This window comes from Rattus norvegicus, chromosome 20 (assembly GCF_021556685.1).
Source record: "Rattus norvegicus strain SHRSP/BbbUtx chromosome 20, alternate assembly SHRSP_T2T, whole genome shotgun sequence".
NCBI classification, from domain to species: domain Eukaryota; kingdom Metazoa; phylum Chordata; class Mammalia; order Rodentia; family Muridae; genus Rattus; species Rattus norvegicus.
The window spans coordinates 19,443,465-19,466,410 of NC_141553.1; the positions used below are offsets into that span (position 1 = coordinate 19,443,465).

Below are 22,946 nucleotides of genomic sequence, written 5' to 3' on the forward strand. Positions count from 1 at the left end.
CTAAAAATAATTATTATATTTTTATTATTATTTTGGTATATTCTGAGACAGAACCTCACTATACAGACTTGGATTAGCCCAGAATTCACTGTGTAGAGCAGGTTGGCATTAAACTCACAAAGACCTGTCTGCCTCCGCCTCCTCCAGGGTTGTGTGTGTGTGTGTGTGTATAAATGTGAATGTTCCTTTGCCAATGTTAAATCTTCACTAGCTTGAAAAATTCACCCTGTTGGAATTAGAACAGAATCTGACCTTGTTCTCTAAGTGGTATTTGGTGGGATAATTCAAACGGAATACATCGTTTTTTAAAAGGTTGGTTCTCTTGGGACTTTTGAAAGACAAACATGCAGAGCCTGTGTTAAAGGGAATTTACCTTGATGGAAAATGGCAGTCTGTTTTCTTTGAAAGAATAGAAGTTAAAAACAAGCTGCTGCCCTCCTTTGGTCAGAGGAGCCAGGTTTCCATAGCAATCAACATAGATGGGCTTTCCTTCCAGAACCTTCCAGAGTAAAAGAAACGCACAATTTAATGTTAACTTGACCTAGAAAGATGGTGAGAGTTTTAAGTCAAATTAGCCTCAAAGTCTGACATAGCATTGAGGAAGTTACAACTGTGGGGTCCTTTGCTTTGAAAGTATGTCTGAGCGCTCACCATCTGGCAGCCATGATCAGTAGCTATTTTAACCAACATGCATGCAACAGGATTAGCTTCCTCTCCCAGCAATTCTAAACATGTCAGAGAAAATGCCTCACAACACTGCCTTACGTAGACTGAGATCTTTCTATTTTGGCTGTCCAATACTCACATGACCTCTGGGGTCTGGAAAAGGAAAATTATGGTCCTATGTGGGGAAAGTGACCTCAAAAATAAAAGCATTCAGCCAGCCCTAGGACAGTGGAGAGTAGTTTAGGCTCCTCCCATTATCTCCTAATCAGCTGAGTGAGTTCAAAGCTTTTAAATCATTTGAGGATGAAGCCATTTCAAAGTTTTAAGATAAAACATGAGTGCCTGTGACACTTCTGTACAGTGTATGCTGCTACAGCCCTCAGATAAACCCATCTCTGGGGAATGCACAGACAGATGCTCATTCTTGTAGCCCAGGTTACCTCGATGTCTTTGCTTCTGGCAACCTCCTCGAAATTCTCCTGCTGCTCCAGGGTTTTGTCCACTCTGTCGTCTGTCATACAGAAGCACCTTAGGGAGGATTCCACTGGGTCGTTTGTTTTGGCAAAAACAACAAACTTGGCCATGTAGGGGACACATATCAACTCTCTGTACAGCTGCGAGGCTAGCCCTACGGTTTCTAACACCTGATGGCAGTCCGCCAGCCAGAACCTGAGGAGAATAAAACAGCACACAGTGAGTGTGAAAATGAAAAACAAACAAACAAGACAAAACTCAACATGAACAAAGGTACTAAAATAAACCCAAAAGTTCTTACAGTGAAGGATATCAGGGGCTGGGGATGTGACCACCTGGGAGAGCAAATGGTTTTTTTAGCATGTTTATCCCCAACATCAAAAACTAATCAAATCATGAAATAAGATGAAAAGCATCAGAGTCTAATGGAGCCTAAACTGAGCGTTATAAACTTGCTCATTTAAATAGCAAAGATATTTGCTCTGTATCAAACAAAAGGCAGTGTATTACTCAGTAATACTTTTCCTAAAAAAATTAATGATCTGTCCTTTCCCATAAATTAAAAATAATATTAAATATATGTAAAAATATTTATATATAAAATATATGAGAAAATGTTTTAAATATATAAAATTTAAATTATATTAATTATATGTTAAATAATATATATTTATTGAAAGTTACATTTTTTACTTCCCAAAAGGTAAGAAAATGAATTCCATGGTGCTCTTGGAACTTTCACTTCCATACCTGGCTGAAACATTGGTTGTGAAAGACACACAGTCCTTTATGAAGGTCAGCGGGGTTGTGCCTGTGATGTCTTCCCACTGAGCCGGCGAGGTCCCTCCTGGGAAGAGCACAGACAGGGTGACTTTATCACAAAGCAGCTCCCCGCTGACTGACTGCCCATCACCAGGCTGCTCTCCTAGCAGCCACTAACTGGCAGCTAGAGGGCTAACGGTTCTGCAGTGCAGTAATGCACTCCGATATACCCTCTTCTGCCAACTGGGGGTTCGCCGGAACTCACAAATACACGAATTGTTTTCTCTTTGTCAGGATCACAAGGGATGGTTTGAATTTGGGGTAAATTTGATAAGTGTATCACCATTACACTGTGTCACTGTAAAGACTTAGTAGCTTCAGGGGGGCATGTGTGTGTGTGTGTGTGTGTGTGTGTGTGTGTGTGTGTGTGTGTGTGTGTGTGTGTGTATGTGTGTGTGTGCATGTCTTTGTAGTACAGAGGAAGACATTGGGTATCTTCCTTCATCATCTACATTTTTTTTCTTTTTTCTTTTTTTCGGAGCTGGGGACTGAACCCAGGGCCTTGCACTTCCTAGGCAAGCACTCTACCACTGAGCTAAATCCCCAACCCCTCACATTATTTTTTGAAACAATGTCTACCATTCAACTAGGCTGGTCCACCTAGGTGCAGGGATCTGCCTGCCTTTCTCCCTGCCCCCCAATGCCGGGATTACAGACAAGTGTGTTGAGGGGATCATGTTTACAACTGAACCATCTCCTTAAGTCTCTAAAATCGCCTCCCCCCCCTTAAGTGGCGTAGGAAATTATCAAGTTTAAGAAGCTGTTCATTTTGCCCCTGGCTGAAATACCACTTTTCTAGGATTGTCGGGGGAACTGGACATCAAAGAGTAAGTCCAGGAAGATGAAAACTTTGTTCACCTTTGACATGAGCTCAGCGACCAACCAGGGAGGTCTGCATTCTAAAGTTCTGTTTGCATTGCTGTGTATGTTGTACGTGTGTTGTGGTATGTGTGTGTTGGACCAATTTGCCTGTCACGGTTGCCAGGACAGTCCCCTGAGTTCTCTAGCTGGGTCGAAAACACCTCATGATATTAAGAGAGGTGACCTGCTATGACACTAATGTCAGGAAACAGCCCTGAGCTTCAGATATATCAGGAGCCCCGTTCCTAACGGAAACTCTTCCGGGGAGAGAATGGAAGAAAATACAGGACTTCTTCCTTGTTCTCCCCCGTGTCTGCGCAGTCGTCAGGGCTGACAGACAGGAGTCCCCTCAGGAAGGGACCAAACCTGTAATGCTGTAGACCCTCAGGAAGGGACCAAACCTGTAATGCTGCAGAGGAGTCGCAGGCTGGGCGTGGTGTCCCCCTTGTACCCATTGGACACGCCTTCTCCCGAGGGTGGGGGCACCGGGATGGTCATGGTGATCGGCTTATGGAATTTCCTCCTCCTCGGCTCCACCGTGACAATTGGGCTAAACGTTGCTTTGTTTCCAAGGATCTTTTTCACAGTCTCCTCTGGTACGGGCTGAGCCTATAGACAAAAGGGGAAAAGTACCTTAAATAAAAGGAGACTTTATTGTTATTATTTCGTTTTAATTTTTAATCAAGATGTAGTTTTTAATTGAGAATCGTTGGAGGACACTTGATGAGAAAATTCATGTCTGTCTTTATCCATTTTTCTCAGTGTAACAAGAAGGCTGAGAAGTGAAAATACAGGAGAGTGGGAACGGTTTCCTCAGGGGAATGGATCCTACTAGCTTGCTGGAAGGAGAGGGAGCCAAAACCCAGAGCAGAGAGAAAGAAAGTGGAGCGACCTCGGCATATGCATCACAAAGACTCACAAAATCATCTTGTGCAATCAATCAATCAATCAATCAATCAATCAATCAGTGTACCACAAAAACTCACAAAATTGCCATGTGCAATAAATAAATAAATAAATAAATAAATAAATAAATAAATAAATAAAATAGATAAATAAATAAATACTCTCAGAGGTAAGGACCCATATATAACCCAGAACGTATGGATTCTAGTCAACCAGGTCCAACCAATTCCACTGTGTCTTTGGAGTCTGGGGAAGTGGTTCAACACAGGAGTCAGGAAGGGGACCTCACCGACACACGGGGTTCTGCATCTCAGTGTTTTACCAACCACCCACAATGTCCCCCACCCCCTACCCCTTGACATGACATTCCAGCGTCACAAAGAAAAGCTGATGCTCATTTATTACTATATTAACAATAAAACGATCGTTTCATTGCTTTCAGTTTATTCTATTCAATAAAGGGAAACAAATGTCAAAGACTAAACTAATTGAAACGAGCGAATGCAAGGACCATTTTTGCCAAGCTTTCCAGTCCGCTCTCTGAACTCAAACAAGTTCCAACTGGTTTGGACAAAGTCCAGCATTTACGAAGTTCTTAAACCCGATAGTGAACAGGTTTCCGTGCAGAAGCAACGTGTTATAGATCAAACTCCAGTGTACTGCCCTATACAAAACCAACAGAGGCTGTGCATGTATGTACTTGTATGTACTTGTATGCAGAGGCTGGAGGTCCCAAAGGGTCTTTCTCCTGCCCTCTGCCTTCTTTTCTGAGAGAAGGTCTTTCATGGACTATGGAGCTGTCAGTTTGTCAGGACTGCCTGGGATCCTCCTGTGTCAGAGCTTCCCTCATACCCAGGGAATGCCACCTCACCTGGCTTTTTTAAAAATGGGAGCAGGGGATCAAACCCCCAGTTCTCTGCTCAGAAGGCGTTTACCAGAAGAGTCACCTCCCCAGCCCCAACGGAGACTCTTAAACAGAAAACTGCTAAAACACAGAACTCCATCGGACTGGTCGGTGAGCTGACTTTACACTTTACCCTTTGCATTTGAGATGAGGTAAAAATCCCCCAAACAGCCTAATTGTCAAGATCACTAAGGATGAACTTCTGGGATGTTTCCAGAGACAGATGTGCTGCCCCTGGGTCGGGGACATGCGCAGAGGACTTGGAAAGTACATGCTTAGTACCTGCAGACCCACACGGATCCTTTTGGTTAAGGCACCCTCTGGGAAAGACGCCTGGACGAGGGGGACCGTGGTGCTGCTCAGAATCCCACCTTCGGGACCAATCTGGTTGCTTTCCTGCTTAATCCGGGAAACCACAGCGAAATACTGGGGGAAATCCTTCGTGATGATTCTGCAGATGCGCTTTGTGCCCAACTCTTCTGGGCTGTCAAGTTCTAGAAGAGAGAGGTTGAGAAGTCGTGAGCGTGTACCTTTGCACAGAGCACCCTGCTAACTACTGGGATTGAAAACAACTTTAAAACTGTTCACTGACTCAAGGTCTCATGTAACCCAGGCTGGCTTCAGACTTGCTAGATAGCCGAGGATAAGTTGAACTTCTGATCCTCCAGCGCTGCCTCCCATTTTCTAAGATTACAGGCCTGCACGTCTAGTTTTATGGGGTGCTGAGGTCTAGTTTTATGGGGTGCTGAGGATTGAACCCAGGGCTTCATACACACCTGTCAAGCACTTTGACAGCAGGGCCAAACCCCTAGCCCTAGAAAGTAATTTTTAAAATTTGAATTGATATTCTAAAATATTCAAATTGGAGGAGAGAGAAATGGCCCAGTGGTTAGAGCACTGACTGCTCTTCCAGAGGTCCTGAGTTCAAATCCCAGCAACCACATGGTAGCTCACAACCATCTGTAATGGGATCTGATGGCCTCTTCTGGTGTGTCTGAAGACAGCGACAGTGTACTCATATACATGAAATAAATAAATCTTAAAAAAAAATAAAACATGCAAATTGAACATACTTATGAAGTACCATGAGACATTTTGGCTCATTATGTACTCTGATGCATGAACCAGTTCACATATATCTATCTTCTCAAAAAATTTTTTCTTTTGGTAAAAAAAAAAAAATCAAAATTTTTCCTTGTAGCCTTTTGAAATGTACAGTACACCATGTCATCTGCAGTCACCCACTTCATTGTGCGGTATCACAGCAGAACGCTTTGCTCTGTCCTAATGCTCAACCTCTCTCCTCCTCTCCCCTACTCACCCCTACCCTCTCCTATTCTCCCTCCTCTCCCTCCTCCCCGCCTCCTTTCCATCATTCAAGCCTCAATGTGGATGAGACCAACTTCGTTTCCTCCTATTCATGTGGGGTCACACAATATTTGGTTTTTGTCCCTTGTTTAACTCCCAATCTAATCAGATTTCTTTCTCTTTAATAGCTATGGTAAATAAAAATATATATTATACAAATAACATATTTTATAGTAATATAACTATAAATATACAGATTATATAATAAAGATATATAAATAAATATATTTTTAATGTAGAGAAAACTATAGGGGTCATAAAATATCAAACTTTGCAAAGATACTGCAAATCTACTTATAGATTCTACTTGGAGGAACAAATGTCTTTAAACACTGGGATCTTGGTGAGCACTAGCAAGCACACCCATAGCTTTGGGTTAGAGCAAACCTTGCTATCCCGAACTAGAAAGCCAGAATCCTTAGTAACCATCTGAAGTGGGTCTGGAGAGATGGCTCAGTGGTTAAAGGTGTTTTCTACTCTTCCAGAGGGTCCCAGTCCAGTTCCTAACACTCATGTTGGGCAACTCACAACTACCTGTAACTCTGGGCCTGGAGGATCTGACATGCTTGTTTGACCTCTGTGAGCCTCTCTCTCTCTCTCTCTCTCTCTCTCTCTCTCACACACACACACACACACACACACACACACACACACACACCAAAACATACTTAAATGTAAAGTCTGGTTGAATGGAGGTACGTTTTAGTTATGTTCATTTATTTACATGTTAAACATGTGTGTGAACATATGTGGAACTCAGAGAACAACTGTGGGAGTTGGTTCTCTCTTTCCACCACGTGGAATCGAACTCAGGTCATCAGGCTTAGCAACAAGTAGCTTTAACCATGGAGTCGTCTTGTCGACCCGAAGACCCTACTTAGTAGAATCAGAGCATTATAGGAAACTGTGTCCTGTCCATCACGGGTGTGTGTTAATTGGTAAAGATCTTTTGGGAATGTTACTGAGGGCCCATGAGATGGCTCAGCAGGTAAAGGTGTTTGCTGGGAAACCTGAACCCAATGTCAGGGACAGACAGAGTCAGCTCCTGAAAGTTGTCCTTCTAACGCCACATGTGTGCCACAGCATCCACAATAATAAATAAAATGACAAATTCAGGAGAATATGATTGGGAACCCTCCATTCAAAATGAAATCTCTTGAACCTAGAAGTCCTGTTTTCTTATAGTTTTTTTCCCCATAGGCTCATGCAAAGCTTCATTGCTTGAAAGGTGAGTGTGGACAGCCACATGGCCATCAACAGGACGTGCCACTCAGCCACATGCTATACAGTCCTGTGGGTGCGCAGAAAGCTCTGGATTCATTCACCTACCAAGTGTTCACAGAAGGCCCGCCATATACATCCTTAGTTACTGGACATGCGCAGGAATTAAAGTTACCACTTGGGTGGGAATTACTCTAATAGAGGGAGTCGGGGAGTCGGGGGTGGGGGGCAGCAGAAGTGCAGGAGCCACCAGAGAAAGTCCAGATCGTCCGTGCCAATGACTATGTCACATTATCACCATGGGGATCTTTTGTCTTTGTCACCAATTTGTCTTTGGGTTGTCCCACAAAGTGGCTCAAGCTGTTCATGAAGACTGCCATGACCATGAACTGGCTTTCAAATCTCCGAGTTTTTCCTAATTCCGGTAGGAAAGACCTGTGCCTTCTGAGTGTTCAAGGGCATCCTGGACCCACTGGGGAGGCGTATTTTGGGAGAGGGGCAATAATACACATTTACTGCCCACAACCTGTGTGTGTGTGTGCATGCCGGGATGTGTACACGTGTGTGTGTGTGTGTGTGTGTGTGTGTGTGTGTGTGTGCATGTGTGCTTGTGTGCCTGTGTTTATGTATGTATACGTGTGCATTCATATGTGCTGGGTACATGTGCACACATTGGTAAGGATTTAATGTACAATCTGCTGTATCCTGGGATCTAATGGGCGACCTGTTTTATGCAAGGCAGGCCACCTGCTTACATTGCTATGGCGTCATCTTTAAAGGCATTCGCGCCATCTAAGTTGAATGTGTGCACGTATCATACAGCAAGCATATGTGTGCGTGTACGCTTAAAGGAGAGCTCGTCTCTGCTTCCTTTTTCTTCTAGGTTTATTTGTCATTTTGTGGTTTTGTTTGCTTTGTTATTTTTGAGACAGGATCTCTCTGCATAGCCCTGGCTGTCCTGGAGTTCACTATATAAACCAAGCTGGCTTTGAACTCACAGACATCTGCTTGTCTCTGTCTTCCGAGGGCTGGGGGCTAGGGAATTAAAGGAATGTACCAGCATGCCTGGCTATTTGTGGTCTTAAGATAGGGTCTCATCTAGCCGAGGCTGGACTTGAACTTGCAGCCAAGAAGGGGGTAGAACTCCTGATCGTTCTCCATCACCTTCCACACGCCAGACATGTTCACAGGAGGTTCCGGAGGCTCAGTGCCCGCAGCTCCTGACATTTTAAGGGTTGGTGGGGCCTTAGGAGCCCTGTATTGTATGCCCCTTATGTTAAAGCTTTTAGCAGATCTCCTGACCCTGTTAAAATCTGCACATGACAATTGACCATCAACATACACATTAACATAGTTTGCAGATAAGCCTCAACTTAGAGAAACACCCGATTTGGTCATCTCATGAACTGCCACAATTGCAGACAAGCAGTAATATACATGACCCCTAGGCACCATCTTTCAATAGGATCATATACACAGCCTTGAGTACTCTGATTTCCAGGACACAGCAGATGAGCGTAGTAACAAGATCTTTCCAAGTCCCCTTGTAACCAGATTATATCATGTTTGTGTGGTTATATCGTGTTTGTATGTTTAAAATATGTGCAGCGTTTCCTCGAGAGAATCAAAAGGAATCAAGAAGTCAAGAGAAATGCAAAAACAAAACAAAACAAAACAATTAGTGATATAGTGGGTTAGAAAGGGAATAGCTAAGGGCAGCCACTGAAGAGAAGGCTGCTCAATGCTTAGACAGTGTAGAGGAAGGTGAAGGTGGGGTCCCAAGAGTAAGGATGGGAAGTGGGGGAGGGAGGACCAGGGAGGGGAGGGACCACCAGCCATGCATACACGTCATGGTGGAATTCTCAGCTCAAGATCTTCCTCAGCAGCAACAGGATAAAATGTAACAATGTATTGTAGGATGATGTCATACAGGTGAGGGTGGGTACAGGATAGAATGGGGCCTGTCATTGGACGAGGAGGAAGGATGGGTGGGAGAAAAGTTTGAGGGAGGAGGAGGAGACTGGAACCAGAAGACTGGAGAAGGCTACGAAGAAGCTGCCACGGGGAGAACATGGAGGCTGATGTTAAGATTCCACTCTGCACATTTACAGGTTGTTATGAATGTTCTTAAGGGATAAATGTGTCGAGGGCTTTGTATGTTTAGGTGGGCAAGTGTATCTTATCAACTGGATCAGAGTTATTGGGGTGTGTGTTCTTTCTTGTGGCGATTTGACTTTGGGGGAGTGTGTGGCGGTAGAGACATTGGGCTGCCATGGAGTGGGGATGTGTGTTTCTGGCAAGATATCTGGCAAATACCTTGGGGCACTGTGGTGCCGGATCTAGAGGGGAAAAAAAAGTCTTTTTTTTTTTTAATAATTTTACAACAGCAATGTATCATTCTGCAGAATCCCATTACCTTCTAGCAACCAACTGAGCACATTTTTATATAACCATCTGCCTAGCCATGTAAGGGGGGTAAAGAGAGAGAGGGGGGAAGAGGAAAATTGTAAGATGTGCCACACAGAATGGACGGAGGCAGGAGGCTGGAGAGATGGCGCTGGTCAAGAGCGTTTGCAGCTCATGCAGAGGACCTGGGTGCTGTTTCTAGGACCCTCACCAGGTGGCTCACAAGGACCTATAACTCCAGCTCTGTGGTATCTGATGCCTTCTTCTGGGTTCTGTGGGCACTGTATTCGGGTGCAACACACACACACACACACACACACACACACACATAGAGTAAAACTTGGGGCTGGAGAGATGGCTTAGAGGTTAAGAGCCCTGAGTTCTGAGTTCAATTCCCAGCAAGCACATGGTGGCTCACATCCATCTATAATGGGGTTCAATGCCTTATGGTGAGTCTGAAGACAGCGATGGTGTCTTTATACATATACATAAAATAAATAAATTTACTTAAAAACCATAAAACAAAATACTTAAAAAGTATGGTCTACTACATGTGTAACAATAGTAAATATATATATTGTGTGTGTGCGTGTGTGTGTGTGTATGTATGTGTGTGTGTATATATATATACATATATATTATGGCTATGACATTTTGCTGTGGATTGTTCTTAAGGAGCTAAGCAACAATAAAATGAGGTAGCTGAATGTTTGGAACCGGCTAACTGCTCTGTGAGTTGTTTAAGGGATGAAGTTGGGAGGGGGAGGGGAGGGGGGGAGGGGGAGGGCAGATCTAGGAGGAACTGGAGGGAGCAACTGCATGAGACTCTCAAAGACTTAATTAAAATATTACATTAAAAAGAAAGCAGGCCAGTCCCCAGCTCCGAAAAAAAGAACCAAAAAAAAAAAAAAAAAGAAAGCAGGCTACTAAAGACCCAGCTGTGGGAGATTCCTACAGATGGGAAGAAAACAGGGCCTTGCGCTTCCTAGGCAAGCGCTCTACCACTGAGCTAAATCCCCAACCCGAAAACAAACTCTTATTTCCACAATGCCATGACTTACAGCTACATCGACTGACCCCGGGGTAGCTTCTCCCATGACTTACAGCTACATCGACTGACCCCAGGGTAGCTTCTCTTGATGCTTTTGACTCTGAAGTCAGTGTGCCCTAAATGTTTGATTTTTCTCCTCACAAAAGATGAGCTAACCACTGTGAAATCACATTAAGCTAAGCAGTGCCTGGCACTGAAGGGCTTAAGCAGTTGCTTAAGGGGTAACCAGGAAACTGGGGGAGTTGATAGAGAAGTGTAAATGATTTCCTGTCTAGAGAGAAGCCTTTAGGCCGCACTTCAGATGCAGGCACAAGGAAGTAGTTGCTATCGTGTGCTCCTTTAAGAATTTTTATAAAGAGCTCTGAGGGCCAGCGAGATGGCTTAGTGGGTGGGTACAAGCTCAATGACCCAAGTGACATCCATGGAATCAATTGGGTAAGGACAGAACCCACTCCTCAATGTTGTCCCCTGACCTCCTCGGACATGCGCACATTCACACACACACGAAAAAAAATTAAAAAGATTTTTAAAATTAAGAGGCCTTAGTGTTCCCAGCTGCTAATCCATAGGGAGGTCTTTTACATCCATGTGTTGATAATTCAAATTATTGTTTGGGGAGTGGCCAAGGGAATTAAGAACTCAAGAGAACATGGAGCCCTTCTCAAAGCTTTGTATTCCGGATATGAAGAATCCAATACATGAGTCAGATGGCTAAACCAAACCATTAATAAGACTGACAATGCCAATTGGGGCAGGGGGAGGATGGATTATATGCTTTGAGATTTTTAAATGGTCCATTTATTTCTTTATTTATTTTTAAGAATAGGGAAGTAGAGAGGCTGGAATCCCCAGTTCAGTCCTTCTCAACCTTCCTAACGCTGTGACCCTTTAATACAGTTCTGCATGTTGAGCTGACCCCAACTATAAAATTATTTTTGTTACTTCATAATGATATATATGCATATAAATTCATTTCGTTGCTTCATAATTTTGCTACTGTTCAGAATTTTAATGTAAATATTTATGGGACAGAGGTTTGCCAGAGGGGTTGTGACTCACGGGTTGAGAACCATTGCCCTGGTATTTACGCATCGTAAGAAACAAGCACTGTATGTTAACAGTGTATGCTCTGACTTCATTGTCCTGTACTGGAGCCTGAAAGCCGGCTTCTCCTACTTAGACTTGCCATTCTTGGTAACGAAGGTCTAAGTGAACTCTCAACCTAGACCTGGCCTTAAAACTTCAGAACCCAGGAGCTGGAGAGATGGCTCAGGGTTTAAGAGCACTTCCTGCTCTTCCAGGGGATCTGTGTTCTGCTCCTGGCACCTGTGCGTGTCTGGTGCCTTTGCTCTCCGGAACTGCTTGTGACCCGGTTGGTGTGAGTGTGAAGTCTAAGGAAAGAAATACACAGGCCTCAATGTTTCACCAATGACTAGTTCTGTGCTTGGGTTCAATTTCTGCTCAGTCTACTTAACCATTTCTGAAAACAGTTTTCAGAAAAATTACTCTATGATGCCTCTCTTTAAACCTTTAAACGGTTACCCCTACATTTATGGAGAAATCCAATCAGTGTGATCCCATCTCAAGGCTGGATCAGGGAGAGTGCCTTCAGGATACACACCATCCATGAGGTGCCCGCCACATGCATTGAACCTAGGAGCTGCCGGGCTGGGCATACTGTCCTCTGAGGTGCTGCACCCCGAAGGAAGCTAATGCTGATTCCTAAGCCTGGGCTAACGCACTGTGTCTGACCCCAGGAACAACATATCTGAGGTCATTCCCTGAGCTCGCTTTTATGGTCAGAACATCAACTTGCTGGCAAATCTATACACAGAGACCATAGGGAGGTGGGGATTATCAGTACTGGTTTACTTTGGCCCAATTTTTATTTCCTAAGTATCAAGTTTCAAAGCCTATTTTGGGAATATTTTCCTCTTCTTTTGTTCTGCCTCAGTCTTCCTTCGGTTGATTTAAAATGCCAGTTTATGGAAACAGATTGAAAATATGTAAATACTGTTATAATTTCTTTGGGGGATTTTAAAGTAAATCGTTATGTATTCTTTGGGCACTTTAAACGCTATCTTGAGAAACTTTTTTTCTATTTGGAAAAAAATTTCAGAACCATTACTACCGGATGATTCTAGCAGATGGCGCTGTGTACCACGTACACTACACAAAGCTCCATTTGTCTTCTCTGTTTAACAATGACTTGGTACTTTAAAAATTACCATCACCTTAGGCCTGATAAAGGTAAGCATTGAAAAGAAGTGCCATTTTGGAACACATCTATTTCTAATACACTGTTGACACAAATACATTTAGAAGCTGGTAGTCATTTTCTATTAAGTGTTTACATCTGTAACCACATTTTAATTTGTATCAGACTCAATACAGCTACTGGCTACTGCAGGAGACCCTGGGAGTTGAACCATTTCTAAACTGCTTTGATATGTAGGTTAGGGACAGTAGGAAGGGGACATGGAACCCGGACTCCCAGGTCTGACAGAACTACAAATAGCTCTTAGGACCGGACTTTGGAAGCGCTGAGTTTATTAAGGTTTTCATTAACTTGACAGTGCATGGTGCTTGCTGACGGATGTGTGCCTGTTAATTTTTGTTTGCCCATCTGTAGCATCTCTCCTTCTGCAAAGACCTGGATAAGATCTCTGTCTGCTGCCAGGGATGAAAACTGCTTTGCCACCTGAAACTTGAGTTGCTAAGGGCAGGTTTGCTCCACCCAGACAGACACGGTGTCAGTCTAGTTTACCTCCTTACAGCTTGGCTAACGTGCCTGCTTAACTGCCACAACCACTGATACTCTGGCTCACTTAACAATCATGGGGGCAGGGGCCAGGGAAGGTGGTGCTGTGCAAGCTTGGCCACCCGAGGTGGGCTCTCCAGTACCCACTTAGGAAGCCTGGCATGTCCAGGCACTGCCTGTGCAAACTCAGTCCTGGGTGTCAGGAGGTGGGGTGAGAGGTAGAGACAGGAGGGGAGCTGGGGCTTGCTGGTCAGTCAGCCTAGGCGAAAAGGCAAAGTTCAAACTTCAGCAAGACCCTGTGTCAAGGCAGTAAGGTGTAGCATGATAGATCAGGATACCCAAGGGACTTGTCTGGGATGGACACACACGGACACACACAAGGACACATGGAAACACACACACACACACACACACACACACACACACACACACACACACGTGTGCGTGCGCACAAAGACACACAAGGGCACTTGGACACAGACACATATACACACAAGCATAGAAGTAAGGTTTATGTTAACCTATGGTTTAAGGGCAGCGTTTATCATGACAGGAAATTCATAGTAACAGGAGTTTAAAGCAGCTGCATACAGTCAGGAAGCAGGGAACAGTGAATATTAGCGCTCTGCTAGCTTTCTCCTCTGATATAACCTATGAGCACAGGGAATAGCGCCACTCAATTTGAGGAAACTTCAGTTTACCTAAAGGGGGAGGTTCTCTCACAGGTAAGCCCAAAGACTAAAGAAATAATACCTCCCAGGCATGCCTGGGTGCTTGCCTCTGGGTGACTCCCAATCCTGTAGCCAGCACCACGGCGAGCATATACAGAGGCAAATGCCTACAGTACAGAAAGGCAGCTGGGGGCGCGAGAGCCCAGGGTTTGCAGATGGACCTCTGTTTGCTATTTCTGGACTGGGTCGTGCTAAGTGCTTGACTGGTGTGTGCATTTGGAAAACGGTCCCTTGGAGAAGATACAGCTAATTCAGGTGGAGAGCTTGACCTACAAATGGTAGCCCTGAACAAATTAGGCGGAAACACCCCCTTTGCCTTCAGACCAGTCTCAGACTGCAGCACTCTTATGTCTGGCTTAGGCGAGGCCTGTGACTATGAACATGGAGTGAACACGTGGTTCTATGAAGCGGGCGTTTCTGTACAGACTCCACATCCCCATCTCTTCCTCTGCCCATTAGCTACCTGCAAGGCGTCCTCACAAGGTGCATGAGCCGTAAGGAGACTGGTTACAAACACACACAACCGTCAGTGGCAGGGCACACAGATGGATGCCAACATCAGTATTGCACTGGGTAAATTAGCCCTTTATTGGGACCTGTGGTTCCTTGAAGTTATTCTAGCAGTTAATTTTGTGGGCATGTGTTGAAACAATAAAGGCCACTGATCTTTATAACTGTTTTGTTTTGTTTTGTTTTGTTTTGTTTTGGGGTGTGCATACTCATGCGCGAGCACATGTGTTTATGTGTGTGTGCATGTAGAGGCCTGAAGCTGAGGTCAGGCCTAGTCACCCTACTTCCTTGAAGCAAGATGTCTTGCTAAACTTGGGGCTAGCAAACTCTGGCTGGTCTAGCTGGTCAGTCTGCCTTCCTGGGTGCTCCGGTTGCAGGCAGCTGGCAGGCCCGGGCAGGTTTTGTGGGGCTCTAGGGACCCAGACACTGCCGTGCTTGCATGGCAAATGCTTTGCTTTATCCACTGGGCATCTCTCCCCACCCCCACAACTGTCCTGCTTAGTAGAATCAGGAGACTGAAATATTAACTAAGACAGCACTAAATTCACCGAGGATTAATATTTTCAGCAAGCACATGGAGGAAGACCAATTTATTTGACTACAGACTCTAAACTAATACATGAAATGCACTTGTGGAGAAGGGAGCATTAGAAACAGACACTTAAGCAGGGCGGGGGCGATGCCTGACTTTGAGCCCAGCACTTGGGAGACAGGTGGATCTCTGAGTTCGAGGCCAGCCTGATCTACACAGTGAGTTCCAGGACAGCAAGGGCTCCATAGAGAAACCCTGTTATGAAAAACCAAACACACAACATGCGCGCACGCACATGTGAGACATTTATAATTAGCATGTGTTAGGGGCCATAAACAATGTATGGAGTCCAGTTGTTGTTGACCAGACCTGGTTGAGTACAGGGTATGCCCTGCTGCCTCCTCGGGGTGGGGGTGGAATGGGGTCGGGGAAGGTGGGGGGTTGATGAGTTCTTCCTAGACATGGACTTCTGCCAGCCCTGCTCAGCGCTTCCTCCACAGGAGGGAGAACTTGAATTTGAATCTTCAAGGAAAAGGGACCTGGTCTTTAAAAATGGAGGTAAGAAAGTCTCCCGGCCGAGCAGTGATATGCACGCACGCCTTAGCTAATGTGCACCCATGGGAGGGATCTGACCTACAAGGACTTTTCTGGACTCAACCTTGACCAAAACTCATTGGACCAAATCTGAAAGTTTCTAGAACTTTCCACCAATGACTCATTGGACACGCACTTCGAAAACAAGTGGAATAAAGCTATAACTCTAGATTTCAGCTGTCTCCCTCTGCTTAGCAAAGCAAACTGGGAGATCCACTTGGCATCTATGAATGTCTGCTGTGTGGTCTGGTACGTCAGGATAAGATGGGGCTGGAGAGCTGGCTCAGTGGTTAAGGGCACGGCCTGGGTTTAATTCCCATCATCCACAGGGAGGCTCACTCCCTCCTCGGGGACCAAGATGTACACACAGGTAAAACACTCACCACCTCATCATCATCATCATCATCACCACCACCACCACCACCATCATCATACCACCACCACCATCATCATCATCATCACCACCACCACCATCATCATCCATCACAGAATAAGATTGCTGAGCTTGTGAGCTTTACTTTCTCTAGAAACTTCCACATGAAAGGCATTTTCCAGTGTACTCTCTAAACAGTGTCCTTTCCACCTTGAGGTATAGGCATCTTTAAATTGCACGGTTGATGGGCACGGTAACCCATACCAAATTTTTGGTATGACGCTTTTTTTCTACAGACCAAAACAATGGTGACAATAGCTGATATTCATTAAAAGCTTAAGAACTATACTTCCTAAGGGCTTCACGTAATCATTTACTCATATTAATGGCAACTCTATAGAAATAAAAAGAACAGTTTGCATCTCCTAGGCACTGGCTCGCTCATTCCTTGAACATCCCAGATCTGTCTCCCTCCTTGGAGGGAGAAGTCCACAGTCTGAAGCCACAATAGGCCCCAGTGGATGAGTCCCAAACACGGAGAAGGAAATGATAAAAGAGCCGATTTTGGTTTTAAGGAACAGACCTTCACTGTTCCGGGAAAACAGCTGTGGGATCTGCTCCATTTAGGAAGTCAAGTCACAGTGACCGTTAGCTGGGATTTCTTTCTACAACACCGTTTACTAAGGAAAAGGGAAACGGTTCTAAGCACTACAAAAACCTCAAGGAGGTGTATCAGCACTATAGTCCTGGCACCAGGAGGCGAGGACAGGAGGATCAGGTATTCAAGGTCATCCACTACAGAAGGATCAGGTATTCAAGGTCATCCGCTACTACAGGGGGTCCATGAAACCCTGTCTTAACACCTCCTGATGCTCCCGAGAAGGAAATATGTGTGAAAGAAGCGAACAGCCCCACACGAGCCTCAGTGGCTCAAAGACTAAGACAGTAAAATACATAGACTCCAACCAGCTTGGAAACTTAAAAAACAAAACAAAACATTGTGGCCCAAACGTATGAAAAATGTATGAAAGATGTTTAAGTAACCTAGGAGAAAATAGAACGAAAATCCCCAAAATGTACTGTAAATGCTCTCCCTGTAGGCAGATGTTAGAGACTCCCACTGGTTCTTATTTGTTTTTATCTCATGTTTCTCTCTTTACTAAAAAGGCCTTCTTAGGTCTTGGAAAGATCGATACATTTGGCTAGAAAATTACAGAACTGGGGCTGGAGAGAGGGCTCAGCAGTTAAGAGCACTGGCTGCTCCTCTAGAGGACCTGGGTTCGATTCCTAGGACCCCGCATGGCAGCTCACAACTGTCTATAACCCCAGCACCAGAGGATCACGGCACCAGGCATTCATGTGGTACATGTACCAGTGCATGCAGGCAGAATGCCCGCACACATATAAAAAGAAAAGAAAAAAGTCTTCTAAAGAGAAACTAAGGCACTGTGAGGGCGTTCGTTCATCTGAACCGTGGTGGTGTTGGAGTGTAGCAGAGACACCGTAAAATCAGGCCCTAGGTATGAAAAGATGCTGAAGACCCTGGGTCCCGCATCATGGGATGTGCGAGCAGTACCTCGCCCACTCACACGGTCCCTTGCTCTCCACCTGTCCCTGGCCACGGACCCGAGGGGCATCGGTACCTTCGTCCATGCCATTGAGGAGCTCCGAGAGGTCTTCGTTTTTGCTGTCAAACTGGTGTTCCTTCCAGGTCTCTCCGTTCTCGCTCCGGAGGACAATGAGTTCCCTCTCCTTTCCTCTCATGGACCCAAAATGAGGGATTTCCACTATGACCGGGCTAGAAAACAAAAGCCACATGGTTTCTTTTGTAGCAAGTTAAACAGAGCTGTAGGAGAATACTAAAAAATAAAGTCTCAACAACAGGATCGAGCTGGAGGTCAGAGGTGCCATTTGGGTTGGGGATGGTCTCAAAGCTGCAGAGTCATTGCTAGTTAAATGATATTACAAGCCCAGTAACATGCCATCATTCATTCACAAACACTTCTTGAAGGCCTACTATGTGTTAGGCATCAAATTGCGGGGGGGTGGGGGCGGTTATTAAACACATATGAATAGGAAATTTCAAATTAAACATGACTGAAATAGGCCATAAAGAAAGAAAGTTGGTTCAGGTTTTAAAATTAAAAAAAAAAAAACATAATAACATTACATTATAGAAGATGCTAATGAGTTAAAAGGACACAGTCACTTCTTTAAAAAAGGAATTTACCCTAATTTGGAAGATCATTTCTCTATTTTTTTCTCTCAGAAATAAAATAGACCCTGCTATAAGCTAGACCCTCCAACGATTGGCAAGACTTTGCAGTTGAAACAGTTTTTTTTTGATTGTCCCATTTGCAAACAGGTGAAGGGTGGCTTCGTTGCCTGACCTGACACCTACACGGGGATGCTGGAACATTCTGGAAGAGCCCATGTAAGTTTGAAATTGTCACAGGAAGAAGTTAACTCTTGACAGTGTCCTTTCTCAAACGGATGGAAGGGAATGGCTAGGAGGTCGAAGATTACCAAATTAAGTCATTTTCTTAAGTTTTACAGAATTATGGATAAGCACGGAAGATGGGCGGGAGCGAGCAGACCACAGTCACGCACGGTTCATGTGCTTGGATTGTGCAGCTATATCTGTGGATGCTTAGCAGACAGTGTCATTGTTCTCTGGAGAGGCTGTGTATGACCTGGCTTCACCTAGCTGTTTACATACACACCGTAGCAACAAATACAGGCTTCAGAAGGCACAGCTCAAAGAGAGGCTGTCGTAAAGATCAGAACCACAAATGAAACAGGCATAGCTGATTACTCATAAAAGTAGTCATCTAAAATGAGGCTGATAAATGTCAGGATTTTACTTTTGGCAAAATTCTTATAAACAAAGTCAAAGTTAAAAAATGTTTTTATAGTGCCTTTATTCTTTAACAAGTAGAAACAGTGTTAACAGTGTCATTCTGAAATTTCCCATAATTTAAAAACATACTTTATAAAGGGACATTAGGTGTCATTTCATTTTTTGAGAACAAGATACGATCTTTGTGGGTTAATGTATCTGAAACTCTCTCTGTGGCTTTGTGTAGGACACTCGGCAATGCTGGAGAGAAGGTATAGGCAGGATCTTTGACCAAGGGGACAGCCAAGCAGGACAACTCATAACGGGCTTTTCATGCAGAATGCCAAGGCTAAAACAGTCAGACAAGCAGAAAGACATGATACATTTCAACTTAAGCGAGACAAAAGACATTCGACAGCTCAACAGAATGTCTAGGCTGCCCCCAGTCACGTTTCTTTAAATATCTTGTATTCTTGACACGTTCAAAATGATCTTACTTATTGGTTGATTCTTTTTTTCTTCTCAAAGCCTGTAAAGATTACACTTTATAACAGTGATTCACAAGTCTAATCACACACACACGTTCACCCACACACTCACACACACACACGCACATGCTCACACAGAGCGTTTGTGGCATACATTGACTCAAAGTCTGCATATACCTTCTCTTACACTGGTTAAATGAGACGGTTGGTGTAGTTCTAGTAAGTACACAGAGAAGGAACATTTCAAATTAAAGGAGGGTGGACAGATGCACAAGCCAGCAGGAATGCTTGCGGTGAGTCAGTCCCACATGCTTCGAAAGCACAGGATGGGGCAGTGCCACATTAAGTCAGGCCACTATGGGTGTCTCTTTCAGCGACACACATCGACTGAAAGCAGAAGAGAGGAAACTAAAGAAAGAAGAACAAACTTAGGACGAGAATAAGACCATGGGCGTGACAGAAAAGAATTGACAATGGAAAAGAGAACTGTACACATTCTGATCTTGTCTATGAAGATCCTACCCAATAAATTTTGTTCCTTGAGGCCCAAGCTGCAGGATTCGGCTAACCAAGCCCTCGCCCTCATTTACAGGGGGAGGATGGGTGGGAAGGTGCAGTTTACTGAGTGACATCCATGCAGCAGGAAGAGAAACGAGAAGGGGAGACGGTGAACACACTGTCCGTCATGACAGAGCCTGACATGCCTTGCCAAGGACCACCTCGGACAATGAAGCAAATTTAGTTTTCCTTCTTGGAAGATACCCTACCCCAGTGGATTATATCCTTAACAGTTATCGTTAAAGAGACATGTCCCCACGGTAGCTATTTATGCAGGGAGGTGACATCTTCCTAAGGCTTCCTAAGGATGGCTCCTTGACTTCCACGGAGACTGTGGGGGATATCCACGCACCCATGGGCAGAAAGCATGCTTCTCGGTTAGTAAGTGCATTGGTCAGTGGCCGAGCTAAGGAACCCGCAGCCTATTAAAGCAGCAGCTTGGTGACCTTTGGCACCACACCCGAGTCCCCAGTGGGGTCCAACAAGCCATTTTCAGAGTTGATGTCTTGAGTTTACAAGGACAAAAGAAAAAAAAAAATCAAATATGTGGTCAGAGGGCCAAAGCGAAAACTTGGGGAAACTTACCCTAAAAATTGTGCCCCCGCAGGACCCATTTCTACCAGCCTACTGGCTAATCCCTCTCCTTCCACCATGGGGGGTGGGTTGGCCAGTTTATGTCTCTTTACCAGGCGGCAAGTGATGCGGGTGGGGGCCGTACACTTGCGCGGAGGGATGATGATCCGCATCCCGTGGTGGCGGCTTCCTCGCATGGAGCCCCCTCTCGCGTCCACCATAAAGCTAACCAGAAACCTGTAGGGAGAAGATCAGACAGCGTCAGGGACGGAAGTAGCAATCTGCACAGAGCTTGAAATTCAACGTCAAAGTACGGGACAAGGCAGCTGCCATGCCCTCCCTGGAACGACAGTTGCAAGTTACTAGTGGAGTCACATCAGGCATGCACGGGACTCAATCTCAGGGCAGAGATGGGTTTCCGGTGGAAGGAAGCCCCGCCCAGGAGGCGGGGAAGTCAGCGGAGGCATACAGAGAGGGGACGGTGATATTCATTGGAACTAACGGTATCTATGAAAGGAATACAGATGCAAAAAAAAAAAAAAAAAAAAGAAAAAGAAAAAAAGAAAGCCCACCATTCTCTGTAGACTTTGAGGATGGCTTAGAGGACAATCAAAGGTCATTTTTACTCGAACTAGATTCTCCCCTAACTTATTTATGGGACCTCACCCCAGTACACATAGGATGAAACTCCACAGCGTAGCATAGAACACATGACTTGTGAGACAAAGGGACAGTCACCCATACCAACACTCTTGACGTTTATTGAGATGAAACAATACAAAAATGCGAGCAGGTGACTAGGCTTGCTAAGATTTTGATGGAAAGGGGTTAACTTTGCTCAACGTCCATTAGAAAATATAGAGGCTAAGGGGCTATTAAAACATTACCTTTATCTCAATATGCCACGTGGTAATAGAAATGGAGCTTAGATGTTATTTTTGAGAGGGTCTATGTTTGTCATCTGCCTCCGTGTCAGGGCGAATAAGGAAAGTGTTTTTCTGGGTGTGGCTATGTCGAGGGAACGCCTCCTCTGTCAGTGACAGGCACTTTGGTAAACACCAACGAACAAATAGAGGGCGACAAACACATCCTTACACGCTGATTTTTACAGCTGATTTTTATACACAGGATTCCCATAGCACCAGAGAGTGAGCATCAGAAAGAACTACAGTTCTCTATCATGTTATTTTAAGGAAAAGATAATCCTATCCATCAAAATTCTTTTCTATATAATTGTCTAAGCTTTGTGCTAACTAACATCCCATCAACCGATCTGAAGCCCCTGAGTGATCTGTTGGTTTCCTGGCAAGGGAGACTTCTTCAGGCAAACTGGCCTGCCATCCCCATGGCGAGCCAATGAGGTGGAGAGAGCCCTTTGGTTGATTGTTTCCAGATCCAACTGCCCGTCAGTGAACGGACTCACCTTTTGCTTACATTTTTGGATTAACTATTTTTCTCTCCTTTATTTTGTGTGCTTGCTACTTTTTACTCTAGTAATCGTGAGAGATTTTTTTTTTTTGCCTCTAGAATATTCAAATCAGGAGAGGGAAAGACCGTCTCAAAAACAAGGAGACGATAAAAATACTCTTTCCTTCTCTGTTCCAAGGATCAATCATCTGCTTAGATACACACTCATTATAAACCGTGATAAACCTTACTTCATCAACAACAGAGGCACTTTAACGAGATAAGAAAGCAGCCAGGGAGAAGAGTCTTGGTTCTCTCTGTGATTAGTGGTGAATCAGTTATCTCTAGGTGTCTGGAGGGCTCACTTCAAACTCTGGGCTTGAAATCTTACTTGTGTGAGTACAAGTGCACACTGCAGTGTTTGCCCAGATCAGGGATGTCACGCTGACTACAGCTGGGCCAAAACACTCCAGACAGCACCCGCAGGGCCTAGGAGAATCCCAGCACACGGCCAACACATGACCAATGTCAGCTGAATCAATCCATGAGCAGAACTTTGTGTGCTTAGAAACGGCACAGGGAAGACTTTGCTAAATAGTGGATGGGCAGATGGAAATCCAGGGTAACATTTAGCTGAGTGCTCTCTCAAGGTAGCGTACAAAGGTGACTCGGGCCAATGTAAGGCTGTGGCGTCCCTGAACACTACCAGAATAAACAGAGTGAATGCCTAAGACGATCTGAATGGCCAAACCTCCTACCCGGTGGTTCAGAGTACATGGCGCATGGTTGATGCTTGCAACCATTTAGCATCCTAAAATCTTGAATTTTATAGCGTTAACAGATCAAGGGAAGATGGGGGTAGATGAAGCAGGACACGAGTGTGCAAAGACACCGTGAGATG

General features: G+C 44.7%; 1 protein-coding gene across 52 annotated transcripts in view; it reads right to left on the minus strand.

The window, feature by feature from the left end:
• Ank3 (ankyrin 3) overlaps positions 1 to 22,946 on the minus strand; it is a 624,211-nt gene that overhangs the window by 53,020 nt on the left and 548,245 nt on the right. For all 52 annotated transcript variants that reach the window (XM_087597726.1, XM_087597706.1, XM_087597744.1 and 49 more), the window contains 7 exon segments: positions 20,651 to 20,875; positions 17,824 to 17,978; positions 4,916 to 5,127; positions 3,225 to 3,432; positions 1,891 to 1,987; positions 1,107 to 1,335; positions 374 to 499 (listed from right to left, as the gene is read on the minus strand). In XM_087597726.1, the coding sequence (XP_087453852.1) occupies positions 374 to 499; positions 1,107 to 1,335; positions 1,891 to 1,987; positions 3,225 to 3,432; positions 4,916 to 5,127; positions 17,824 to 17,978; positions 20,651 to 20,875 (1,252 nt within the window).